General features: G+C 44.2%; 1 protein-coding gene across 2 annotated transcripts in view; it reads left to right on the top strand.

The window, feature by feature from the left end:
- The window catches only part of stxbp5a (syntaxin binding protein 5a (tomosyn)), an 87,186-nt gene that overhangs the window by 24,180 nt on the left and 50,082 nt on the right, over positions 1-12,924 (top strand). For both annotated transcript variants that reach the window (XM_053445870.1, XM_053445871.1), the window contains exons 3-4: positions 9,047-9,128; positions 10,610-10,710. In XM_053445870.1, the coding sequence (XP_053301845.1) occupies positions 9,047-9,128; positions 10,610-10,710 (183 nt within the window). The remainder of the gene's footprint in view (positions 1-9,046; positions 9,129-10,609; positions 10,711-12,924) is intronic.

Below are 12,924 nucleotides of genomic sequence, written 5' to 3'. Positions count from 1 at the left end.
TAAAGCTATGTGACAATCGCCTGCAGGTTGCGATTGTGTGTTATTTGCTTGCGTTTCAGTTTGACAATGCTCGTATGTCCTTTTTTCATGCATGACTCTTGATATTCAGGAAGGAGCATGAATCTCACGACTTCCTGGTGCGTCTCCTGTCATTGATGGATCTGGCGCTGCCTGAATACGCCGGACAGGGGAGGGGGGAAGGAAAATAAATTAACATGAACAAGCCATCGGGCCCCTTTACAGCTGCAATGTGGACATATCTGAAGCTCAGGGTGCAGGGACCTATGTCCGGTGAGCTGTTGTAGCTTGCAGCTTGGTGCCATGCTAGTCATTGTTCTTGCTGTTGCTAAGCGACAGCTGTAGACCCGTATTAAGCACAGTTTTGCTCCAAGTTGAGACGTTTTCAAATTTCTTTGACCGATGTGCTGCCTCAGCTAAAAAGATGCCCTACCCTCTTTGTCCAGAGCATGTTTTTTTTCATATAAACCAGGAAAACCATGTCAGCATTGTAAAGACAGCTCCCTGGTGGACGCACTCGATACGCTTTTATCCCGACACTGTTGTAAAGCCAGAAAAAAACAAGTCGAACAGTGATCTGACGCATGACTGCCTCGAGAGACGTGTCCAAATGGAGGACTTTGGGCTGAACCGGCGAGGCTGTACGGGGGCTGGAATGTGTCATATAAAGAATATATTAATCAAAACATTAAAAGGTGTTAAGAGCATTTTTATTCCTGTGAAATGATGCACATACAAAAAAAAACTGTTAAAACATCATCAAATGTGCAAAGTCAGGGTTGGCGACAAAATGCTCGGTTAGGGAAGGTACGGAGCAAAGTGCTTGGTAATAGCTGAGTGCCGGCCGCGGTGCAGGGGGCTGAACCGTGGCCTGGAGGAATGGAAATGCGGCTCCCTCAGCAGCCTGTAAACGTGAAGCAAACAGCTGCAGGCAGCCGGAGGGAGGGCGGGAGATGGGTGACATGGGAGCGTTCAGGCAGGTTGAGGTCAAATTGGGCTGCGGCATTATGGATGATTTGTAGGATTTCACCTCCAAGTAAGTGCTGAGTAAGTGTGGGTAATACGATGGGGGGGTTTGCAGGAACGGCAAGCTTGTTGTTCATCCATTATTTCCTTGATATACAAGACATTCTCCTCTCCTCCTTTCCCCCCCTCAATTTCTGTCTTCCATTTCTTTAATCACTATCCTTGGAATGCCTTTCCTGCGTTCCCTCTGTTCTTCCGAATTCCGTCGCCTCATTCCTGTCTGTGGGTCCAGCGCAGAGCAGCCTGTGCCCCGTGGCCCCGCCCCGCTCTGGGGCAGGGTGATGTATGAGTGGCTGGCTTTGACGTCACCTCAGGCTGAACGTCATAGCAACCCAGCGCTCCCAGGCTGGCTCTTCTCTGCCGCTTTCTCTGAGTGCTTCTCCCTTCTTCCTTCTCCCCTTTATCTCCCATTAATCACCCTTTTCTCTTACTCTACTATCTCCCCCCTCTGTTATATCTCTTGTTTCCTCCTCTCCAAATTCATTTCTTTATCTTGTCCATCATTTTTTTTCATTGCTCTGGCTCACGGTCTCTTGACTTCTTCGTCCACCCTCTGTCTTGAGCTTTCCTTTTTTTTTTTTTTCCTTAAAGCTGCATCCTCTCCTTCATTTCTTCTATTTATTCCATTCACAGATGTACAAAATATACAGATGTATGATATGTTAGACGTGAGCTGAAAACCAGCCCCTCTCCCATGTGAACTACAGCCTGTTCCCTATTCAATTACACTTATCAAGATCAGCTCTATTCCTGGACAGGGTTTTATAAAACCTGCCGTCTGTTTCCCACCGTACCCGGCCAGTTCTCTCGATGACAACTCTGCCTTGTCGGATGCCCAGTGACTCACCTTTATTTGTCAGGAGAGTTGCCCGTGGCTTGTACGGAAATAAATAAAATAAAAAAACGAAGAAGCAGTTTAAAAGTGATTTATAAGTCATCTTTGACTTCCGGAGCAGCTCAGGAAAATTTCATCGGACTTGACAGGACGTGAGGCTGACCCACTTTCTGCGTTTCAATCGCCGTCTTCCTGTTTACTTGTCTTGCTGCTATCGCTGCCTGCAGTCAGTCTGTCCACTTTTAGTGTCAGTGCAGCGTGGTGAGTGTGGCGGGACAGAGACCATGCTTTGTTAAAATGTCACATGTGGATCGACCTCAGGGCCCATGGAGTAACTTTATGTCAGGTCTGCAGTATATTTTTGTCCCGCGATATATTTAAAAATATGCGAAAACCCATTTGTTCATCACTTAGTAATTACTTGTCAATTACACCGTGACCATTAATGTGACATCTGGGTTTCTATCGTCTTCTGTCTGTTCCATAAAGCTCCATAGAATTCATAAAATGGCATAAAATCCATCCTCGTCGTCCAAAATGTTTTCCCCCCAAGGAAATATTGTGGTTAACCATTCAGTGAATTACATGTAAGCTAATTCACCTTCAATCAAATATCATAAAAATTAAATAACCGTTTTTCTTGTAGGTACTCCAACTCTTCTGCTGTCCCCCTTTATGTAATCCCATGAAATATATTTTTGTCATTTGTTATTTTATCGTGTCAAAAAGCCAATGATGTGAAAACAACCCACAGAAATTGAAATTGTATTATTTCCCACTCTGGCGTGAAATTGAGGCAAAGACGCACTGCCAGAGGAAACATGTATTTTAAAGGAAAACACATTTTGACACAGCAGTGGTAAACCAGTGCCAGGGGTTTTTCAAAAGCAAATGTAAAAGCTTTCACGCACCGGGTAAAGACTGAATTACCATCAGATATGGAGAGCAACATGAGAGGCGATTAAATCAATAACACTGGGCTGTGTGATTCTTTTGAGATGGAGTCTGGGGTTTCTTTCTCCGCAAAACTTTTTAATAATTATCATTTTTAAACGTCTCATTTGCAAAACATTCGTGTTCATCTGCACTGATTAATAATTAGTTTTTAAAAGCTGAACAATAATAATTATTAATCAGTGACTCTTATGTAAAATCCTTAAGTAGTTAGTTATGTAAATAAACGCATTTAATGACTTTTGCCATATTTTGTTATAATTAAACAGTAAATCACTTCAATGAACGAACAGGAATTGAATCAATCCTTGTATGAACTGCAGGGATAATCCTTTTTACCTGCTTTTATTTATTTGTGAAAAATTACAAATAAATTTAACTTTTAACATGCATTTCCACATTTTACCTCAGGGGGCAAAAAAATTATTGTTCAACAGGGTCAATAGCTTAGTTTATATTCTAATATAATTGAATTAAATTTCCATAAAATCCGCAGAAGGAAATTGCATGTTTCCAAAAGATAACACTGACCCAGTCCCAAAGGAAAGATGATACAATTATTCTCATCTTGTGTTTGTATTTTTAGTGGTACACCAACTTCTCCACCTCTTCAGAGTGCAAAATCAATTCAAATTTCCAGTATTTGCACTGAGATTATTTTGTGCGCAAATTGAAAACGTAAAGTTCTAGTGTTCAAAGGCGGTCTATGGATGTGGCTTCTTTGGACTTAAGACAGAGCTTGTTCTCCTCACATTGGAGGAATGCCCTCATTTCTATGGTAATTAGAATGGCAACATCCACTTGAAACACATGAACAAATGCCAGTGTTTCTCTCTTTGATGGTGTGAATGTATTTTGTCCAGTTGTTGTTTTTTTGTGTGTCGATGTGTGTGTGTGTGCGCTTCATGATTATATGCTTGTGGGATGGCCGCCTGTCTTCAGAGAGGAGGCAATATGAGCAGTTTTAAAAAGCACAACCTTAAATCCTTTCCTCTCTCCTTCTGAGGCCCGGGAAGATTAGGTTGCCAGGCAACGTTGGGAAAGAGTTTTCAATTAAGTCACTTTGAGTCGGATGGAATGCGCTGTCACCGGGCCCGAAGCCCAGCTGACTCACACCACACGCTGCTGCACATCATAGTTATATATAAATAAAGGATGCTCCGAAACTTTCTGTGTAAAGATGGAACCATATCAGTGTTTCCTGTTAATCATCTAGAGAGCGTGGTGGCTCATCATATTCTAATTTGCCCCACCACAGTTTCATAACGAAGCAAAATCAGTTTCACACACTTCTCAGAGAGATCTCGAGCTATGGTGAGTGAAGTGCAACCTGCAGTGCTGTTTGCCCCGTGCACGCGTGGACTATTGCACCACTTTAAGCGCTTACTGTGGTCCGTAAAGTTTTTACCATTCACGCAGGCTGTCAGATCTCATAGCTCTTGCTGCAGTTGTGGCAGCCGATGTAGTTCTTTGTTGCCGTCATTCGGAATCTGTTGCGTGTGTGAGGGACCTTCCTACTCCCGAGGATTTTGTGAGTTGATTATGTAAATCCTACGCCTTCGTAGACCATGTAGACTGTTCCGGCCCTTAACCCTCAATCTTAAGCTATTTTGAGTCATTGCACTTACTTATCTTTGGCTGGGGGGGGTCGAGATCCTGGGATAATTGCCCGAGAAGGATCCGCCCATTCAATCTTAAATTGCTCGGGAATGTAGCGACTGATTTCACAAAGGATCCATGGGAATGGAACAGTCTGGTTGTGTTACTGTGCCAAAAACAGTCTTCAAGGATGTGGACCTTGAATTTTGACACAGCTGCAATGTCTAAGAATAACATCAAGCATTAGTAAAACAGTTTGTAGTCACATTTGCTTTTCTAGAGATTTACTGGTAGATGCAACATTGCTGTATTCAGCCGGTCTCTCTCTCTGTGGAGTGTACAGGTTCTCTCTCTGTCTGCGTGGGTTTTCTCTGGGTGCTTTCTCCGGCTCCCTTGCACAATCCGAAGACGTGCAGATCAGGGTCAGGTTAATTGGAGACTTTATTGACAGTTTGTGTAAGTGGCTGTTTGTCTTCGATGTTGCCCTGTGACACCCTGGTGACAAGTCCAGGCTGAACCCCGCCTCTCGCCCTCCCCCCCGAGACCCTCAAAGGCTAAGGAGCAGATAATGGATATGTTATAACCTTCATCTGCAATGAGTGACTCGTTGATGTTCAGAGGTTTGGAGACTATCTCTGGTGTTTTGGCCAATAGCAATGACACAAGCACCATTTTCTCTCTCATCACTTCCCCTTTCTGGGTTCAGAAACATAATTAAAGCTTTTTGATCCAGAATACAGAACATTATGATCCCAATTAAATAAGCTGATCTAAGCTTGCTCAGTGTCCCTTCACAAGACTTTGGCCAGCAGCGGTATCCTGGACGAGGGCGGCCGTAGTAGGTCAAGTGAGAGTACTAGGTCAGCACTGGAGTCCTCATCCGCTCGCTGGTACAGTGGATTGCTGCTTGCTTTGCCTCTCTCTTAAATTCAGAGAACCTTTTGTTTTCCAGTGCATGGCGCTTCAGTGCAGCAGTGACCTCTTACTCGGCATGTTTCAAATTTATTTGAGACGGAGCTGAGACCTGCAAACATCAATATTCCTCAGTGAACTTCCTCTGCATGTTTGTGACACATTTCTGCTGTTTATTATGAGAAATGTGTCTTGTGTGTGGTATTTGATGAACTCATAAGGACGTGTGTGTGAATGCAAAACAAAAAAATACAAATATGAGCCTCTGGCTTTTTCAATTCTCTCCCTGTGTCTCTCTCCCAGGTCAAGGAGTTGATTTTAGCTTTCTAGGAATTTTTCCAGCTTTATTTGTTTCTTCCTCTCTCCCCTTTCACAGATCCAATAGTAATGACTGTATATTGACACTGTTATTTTCAAGTGGTCAGCTCGGGTTTGTGTGTTCAGGCATCATTGACCCATGTGTTTTTGGTTACTGTGGTAACCCTCGAGGGATACGTGGCGCACTGCAGTGTAGAAGCAGATCAGGGAGCTGCAGGCTACATGAGGACGGTGCATCCTGTCAATGTTGGTGCTGGAGAAATGACTGGTTCACCGCTTCTCAGGCACAACTAACAATGTCAGATATTGATGAAGCTGATGCTCATAGAGCGAATTAGAACAAAATGATTTTGGTGTCCAGGATACAGCTGTTCTTGGAATAAATTCTATAAATGTCTCGTCCACCACAAACCTTATTAGCCAAACAATATATCGTCCTTGCTCTACTTATTTCGCTGTAGTAAGGGTTGCTTCACTTTCCATATAGATGTTGACACCAGTGATTGAACTTTTGTCCCAGTAATGTAATGGTGAAAACGTACCAAAGTTACAAGTCTGCTTCCTCTGTGTCCTGCAGTGTTTGTTAACTAGAAAGTTACACCTTCAGGATTTTTCCGGGAGGTGAAAGATGGAGAAAGCTACAGCTGGAGATTCTGATCCTGTCCGACTTGGTGTTGGTGTTGTTAATTCCCCCAGACGGTTTACCGGCTGAAATCCGGGGTTAGGATTAGATTAGGGTTATTCCTTTAATTGAGTGTCAAGAGCATTGAATGCAAAGGGCAGGCAGAACAGAGACTACTGTACCATTCTGCTAGCTGATTGAAAGAGAACCAGCATGTCCTTTGAGAAGATGATGGTTTAAGATCAAACCAAAGCTCTTTGTGTTGAAGATGAAGGTTGGATTCATAGCCATGAGTCTCTCAGATTGAGGTTCAGGGCTTTAATATCACATGCAGCACCTCCAAAGTAATTTACAGAACAAATGAGATATTCACCATTGTGAGTTTTTGATAACCGGCATCTGAAAGAATGCAAAACCAGTTATCACCGTCCTTTCAGCTCCAATCCAGGCTCCACTCACTCCCGAGGGAAATATCTGGCTCTCTGTAAAGGCTCCAGTGTGTTCACCAGCTGGTCGCCGACTGTGTGTGTCTGATGTTTGGGACCCGGCAGAAAGTGTACAACGTTTTTTGTTTTTTTTACCCCTCTTTTTGAAAACAGATGAAAATGATGCTGATGAGCCTGGTGAGAGTGAATCCAGACCAACACACTGAGCTGAAATATGCAAAGAAGCTGCTGAGTCAGCCAATATTTCCCTCAGCCAAGGAGGTGATGTTTTCATCAGCAGGATTGCTCAAAAACTACTGAACCAATTCCCGTGATACCCCGCGGAGGGGTGGGGCCTGACCCACAGAAAGAAAGTATTACATTTTGGAGCAGATCTTGGCATTTTTTTCACTTCGTCATCGTGAGATTGAGCGAGATATGTACTCTCTGAGTCCTCGTCTTCCAAAGATATGTTTTTAGGCATTTTGCTTTTATGGACAGAACAGGAATGGGAACGGCACGCTGCAAAACTACACCTGTGGATGTTGCAAGTCTCCGTATTGGGGCTGTGCTTAAAGCTGTCATGATCAATTGAAACTTGGGCACTCTGATGGTGGGGATGGGGGGCGGCCTCTCCGATTTCCCCTCTAATTCTCTGGAGTCGTCCCTACAAGACGAGAGGCATATCGATTGCAACACCTTGATGTCGAATATGAAATAAAAGCCAGGGAATGAGATTGGACCCAGTAAGGGGAGAACAAAGGGATAAAACACAGTTTTCTTCAGTTTCAAGGTAAAATGAAGGTATAGGAGGACGTGTGGCTGCAGAGAAACGAGCCCTGTGTGGTGCAGGCTGCCTTTATCCACTGGGACGGTCCCAGCACACCTCAGGAATGGTTACACACATTACAGCTTAATAAATTACTCTTGTGGGTTTCTGTGGGGCTGATGGAGCAGTGTGCGCCGCGGGAGAGAGGAGGACTCGGCTGTTGGCGTTTGAATTAGATCATTGTGGGGGGGGGGGGGGGGGGGGGGGGGGGGGGCTCTGCTTGTTTGTTGCTTCCATCATCATTACCCACAGTTGATGGGGTTTCTGCATGGATGTAAATGCACATGTTCATCCTGATCAATCTGTATTCATAAGGAGCTGCATGCTCTCAAACTGTGTTTCAGTTGGAAAGCACTGTAGGCAATTTACAGTACCTGGTCACGTGCAGGAACACACACCACCTCGTGCCCTTATATACACACACACACACACACACACTTGTACACACTCACATATACACTAATAATGAGTAATAGTGTCGCGCCTGGGGTGTTATACCTCTATGTGCCCCCTGTATGAAAAACTGTCACCACCCCCCCCCCACCTCAGTCCCTGGAGTCACTGGCGGAATGAATGGATATTATCAGTAAGCTCACCTATTCACTCTTACCCGGAAGAGGAGCTCATTATTCTCTGTCGCTTGTTCCTCCTTTCCTTTTTCCTCTCCTTCCTTTTTTTCCCCCTCGACCAACCTCCATCCTCAGACCTGTTTCCTCCGTCGTCTTCATCTTCTTTCAGATTTATCGATCCCCCTGCAATCTCTCGTTCTTTTGTCTAACATGCCACTTTCTCCTGGATAACAGCCGTAGTTCCAAGTCGTTATGAACACTTGAATTGCACACACTGTTTGGTAATTGGCCCCGGTGTGCCTACAATTTGAAGAACCTATTCTCAAAAATGCTTAAAACTGCAGGACCCATGAGGAAAGTCAGTTCAAGTTATATAGCGTCAAATCAGAATAGAGTAATCTCATGTAGGCCAGGTCCAAACTGTACTCCTTATGATATTATTTACAAGAGACCCATACAGCCAACAACAGACACATGGTGACAGTGGCAAGAGAAAACCCGACAGGCTGGGTTGACAGAACGAGTTGTTGCATAATTACAATATTTTCATCTATTTGTGCTTTCGGGAAAGGAATGGGATGTACGGGGCATGCTGGGGCTTCTGAAAGGGCACATTGCTGCAATGTGAAGAGCCTCCCTTGTTGTTGGTGATGAATATCTTCAAGCTCTGCCGGTAGACCATAAAAATGTCACCGTGGATATTCCATTATCCTTCCCCGTAGGTAACCAGCTAACAGATGTCACGACCTTTGAATCGGGTGAAGCGAGCAGCAAATGTCCTTAAAACGCTGAGGCGCTTTTTCCTGGTTACCATATTTGCCAAAAAAAATAAAAAAGACGTGGTGGAATAACTGGGCTACAAATCCACAAAGGCACTACTGGTCCTGGTGATGAATTCCCTGTGTGCTACCATATGCTCCTTGACAGAGTAACTTTCAGTTTTGGCCGTCCAGGTGTGGAGTGTTACTGTCAGCACGAGAGCGGAGCTGCCGTCATCCAGCTGCAGTTTCTCATCAATGAGGTAAGTGCTCAGTTTCTCCAGTGACATGTCCGTTCTCACCAGTGGGTAGCGCTGTGTTACAAAGGCGGGTAACTCCAGGGGTAATTGTGTTATTGAAAGAAAAAAAAAAAAGTTCTTATTCTTCCCTGGTGTTCCACTTTAGTCTGTAGAAGGACCTACGGGCTGATTCATGGATGTTCCTCCCTGGTAATCGCATTTCCACCCGTCTAATGTGAAAAAAAAAAAAAAAAAAGGTTCCTACTGTGTGTGCTGTGCAAGTGAGGCTGGATGAATGATCTCACTGGTTGAAACAGCTCAGCTGCCTATCTGCTCCTCTCTCTCCTCTCGTTCCATGTTTAACACAGAGAGCCGTCGCTGCCGAAACGGTCATTTGACCAAATTCCCCTGGATTCAGTAGAGCTGGGTAGTGGTTCTTAGTAGATTGTGAGTACAGAGGACTACTGTCTTCTCAGCATTACGTTTTTAAGACTGTACTGAGGTCTGAGAGTTGGCCCTGACAGTCCGCTACGTGCTAATTTTAGACATGTCATGGCTGTTTGTATTGAAACATTAAATATTGACGCTTCAGGACACGTGATGATTTGTAGTGTTTCTTGGCCCTAGTGTGTCATTTAGGTTTTTCGTCAAAGTTAAAAAGCCCAAAGTCTGGTCTGATGTTTCTGGTGAATCGTGATGTTAAAGTCTGTATCACTCAAACCAAGAAACCTGTCCTCTGTGTCTTTCTGACATCTTTTAGTCAGATGTTCTCTTGTTAAAACAAAAAAATGAAAAATTACTGTACATTCATTTCCAGTATCTAAAAACTATTATTACTATTAACAACATAACATTAGGACTACATTCAAATAAGCTGTGGTCATAGTGTAACACATCACTGATATGTGGAAACCAATAACTCATCCAGCAATTGATAGATCCAGATAAAATTCAGACACTTCTCTTCCTGTCGCATTGTCAAGTGTTGAGTGACAAGCTGGAACTTGTATTGAATACAGACAGCACTTTCTGATTTATATGGAAAAGAGCAGAGCAGAGTTTGACTCACTTTTTCTGACAAACTTTATATGTATGAGAAATTCAGCATTTCGTGGTCCGTCGTGTGTGCGTCTCTGAGTGTGTGTGTGTGTGTGTGTGTGTCTGTGTGTGTGTGTGTCTCTGAGTGTGTGTGTGTTAGTGACTGTGACTCAGCAGCTCAAACATACCCTGAGGGAGAGAGAGAAGGTTTTAGTGCCTCCTACGTGCACACATACACTCATATACATCTAATGAATCATCATCGCGACCTGGGAGGAAGCGGCCTGATTTAAAATCCCCTTCCAGAGAGCGAGGTCTGACTCATGCACGTCAGAAACTAAATGTGCAGTCTGTGGACGTCTCTGTCGTTGGTACCTGCATGCATTACAATTATGATAGATGCGTTATTGTTTTATCATCATCTGTAATCTTGAATATCAGATTAAATATCTCCTCTTTTATGACAGGGAGCGCTGGTGAGTGCTCTGGCCGATGACAGCGTCCACCTGTGGAACCTGAGGCAGAAGAGACCGGCCATCCTTCACTCCCTTAAGTTCAGCAAAGAGAGGTACACACACACACACACACCCACACACACACACACACACACACACACACACCCACTGAAGTGCAAGTGATGCGGAAGCCTGCAGAGGCAAAGTGTCCATCTTGCTGCCACTCTCCCTTTTCTTTCTCTCTCAGTTTGTCCTCTCCCTCCTCAATTAGGCTGTCACACTCGCTCTGGTGCAACATGAACCGAGGCTCTCAGAGCAGGGGGCAGTGTCACAGTTTTTTCCGCCTGTGTGTGAATGCAAGTTTTGTTGTCGACTGCCACGTTGCATGCAAACAGACGGCGTTTTGTTTGTGTCTAAATGTGTCCGTGCGCCTGAAGGACTGTGCACAGGGCAGAGGAAGGACACAAAGAGGCTGATGTTCTCTCTCTCTCTCTCTCTCTATCTATCTATCTATCTATCTATCTATCTATCTATCTATCTATCTATCTATCTATCTATCTATCTATCTATCTATCTATCTATCTATCTATCTATCTATCTATCTATCTATCTATCTATCTATCTATCTATCTATCTATCTATCTATCTATCTATCTATCTATCTATCTATCTCTCTCTCCTCTCTCTCTCTCTCTCCTCTCTCTCTCTCTCTCTCTCTCTCTCTCTCTCTCTCTCTCTCTCTCTCTCTCTCTCTCTCTCTCTCTCTCTCCCTCCCTCCCTCCCTCCCTCCCTCCCTCCCTCCCCCCGTTTCTCTCTCTGTGTCTATTTCTCTCTCTGTCTGCTGCCCTCCGACTAAACACTCACTATTTTGGGTCACTCGCTCTGCCTCTGAGGCTTCCCCTACACTGGGCCACAGGTGTGAACCCCGCCGAGCACCTGACGCTTTACACCAGCAGGGTATCACACACAGACGCACAAACTATAAACAAGCAATTAATATCCGCAGCTGCCCACACACACACACACATAAATACACACACGCTTCCGGATGGTGACCTCGTCTGTGCCCATTTTTTATTTCCAGGAACCATTTTACAGGTGATTTTATACGTCTGAGTTTATTAAGTACTTACACACCATGTATTATTACTACTAATGTTTAAAGGCACATCATAACGTTTTTAGATTAAATTCCCGTCCTTTGAAGAAACCACTAGGGTCTCATGACTCCAGTATGCTGAGATAATTAACCTTCAGAGAGTCCAAACAAGCGCGTGATGAATTTCTCCTCAGCTTTAACACTTTGCTGCCTCGAGAAGCGTTAGTGTCTCATCAATATCACTAAAGTACATTATGCCTGCAGGGTCATTTTTTTTTTTAATTTCTTCTCGGTGATGAAAGAATTGATTGTTTGGCTTATAGACTATCAAAGTTATTTTACAAGCACGTGCATCAACACGTGCACAGGATATATCATCTTTCTTCTTTTCAATAACTTAGCAGTCAACTCTCAAATTATATTTTTCAGACTGTCCTTGAAGTCCCTGACACTGAGTCTTGCAGTATTAACACGATGATAACAGAATTTTGCGATAAGTCAGCAAGGTCGCAAAATGTTAATCATCACATAGTTAAAAACAGGAAAGCTTATGATGCATTCTTTCCAATATCAAATCAAGATGAGCGTAAATGCTAAAACACTTCACCTCCTTCCAATGTCTCCTCCAATCACAAATGCAGTGAATACCCATCGGACACAATCATATCACTGGCCACTGCTCTGTCATCGTGACAAGTGGTTCACGGGTTAAACGTCACGGCTGATGAGTTGTGACAACCCTGATGTGATGGACAGGTTGGCCAGCAGCGACTTAAGGGCGGTTGTGTTCTTACGGAGGCGCTTGACAGTCTCTGACATTTAGAAAGCACCGCCGTCCAACGCAGCGACCCTGAGACGCAGCATCTGAAGAGGAGCCGAGCGGGAGGGGGGGGAACGGGGACGGACGAGACGGGGGGGCAAAGATGCTGCAAAGTCACTACAGACATTCGGGAGAGGAGAAGAAAAGTAATGGCAGCAAGGGGATGAAGCAGAAAATGATGGAAAATAGAAACTGAGAGGTAAAAAGAAAAGTTGAGAGGACGGAGAAGGATGATCAGTTGTAAGTCGACTCTTCAATCCCTGGTTAAAAATTCACGAGGATGAATCCCGCCTTTCACTCCTCATCCATACATAATATGTACCGACTGCACGATTAGAGGAGAAGATACTGACACTTAAGAAATAAGGTTCGGGCCACTAACAGCGGTTTTTACCTGAGGGCTTTGCT

This window comes from Pleuronectes platessa, chromosome 17 (genome assembly GCF_947347685.1).
Source record: "Pleuronectes platessa chromosome 17, fPlePla1.1, whole genome shotgun sequence".
Lineage (NCBI taxonomy): Eukaryota > Metazoa > Chordata > Actinopteri > Pleuronectiformes > Pleuronectidae > Pleuronectes > Pleuronectes platessa.
This window is presented reverse-complemented; position numbering and strand designations above follow the sequence as displayed.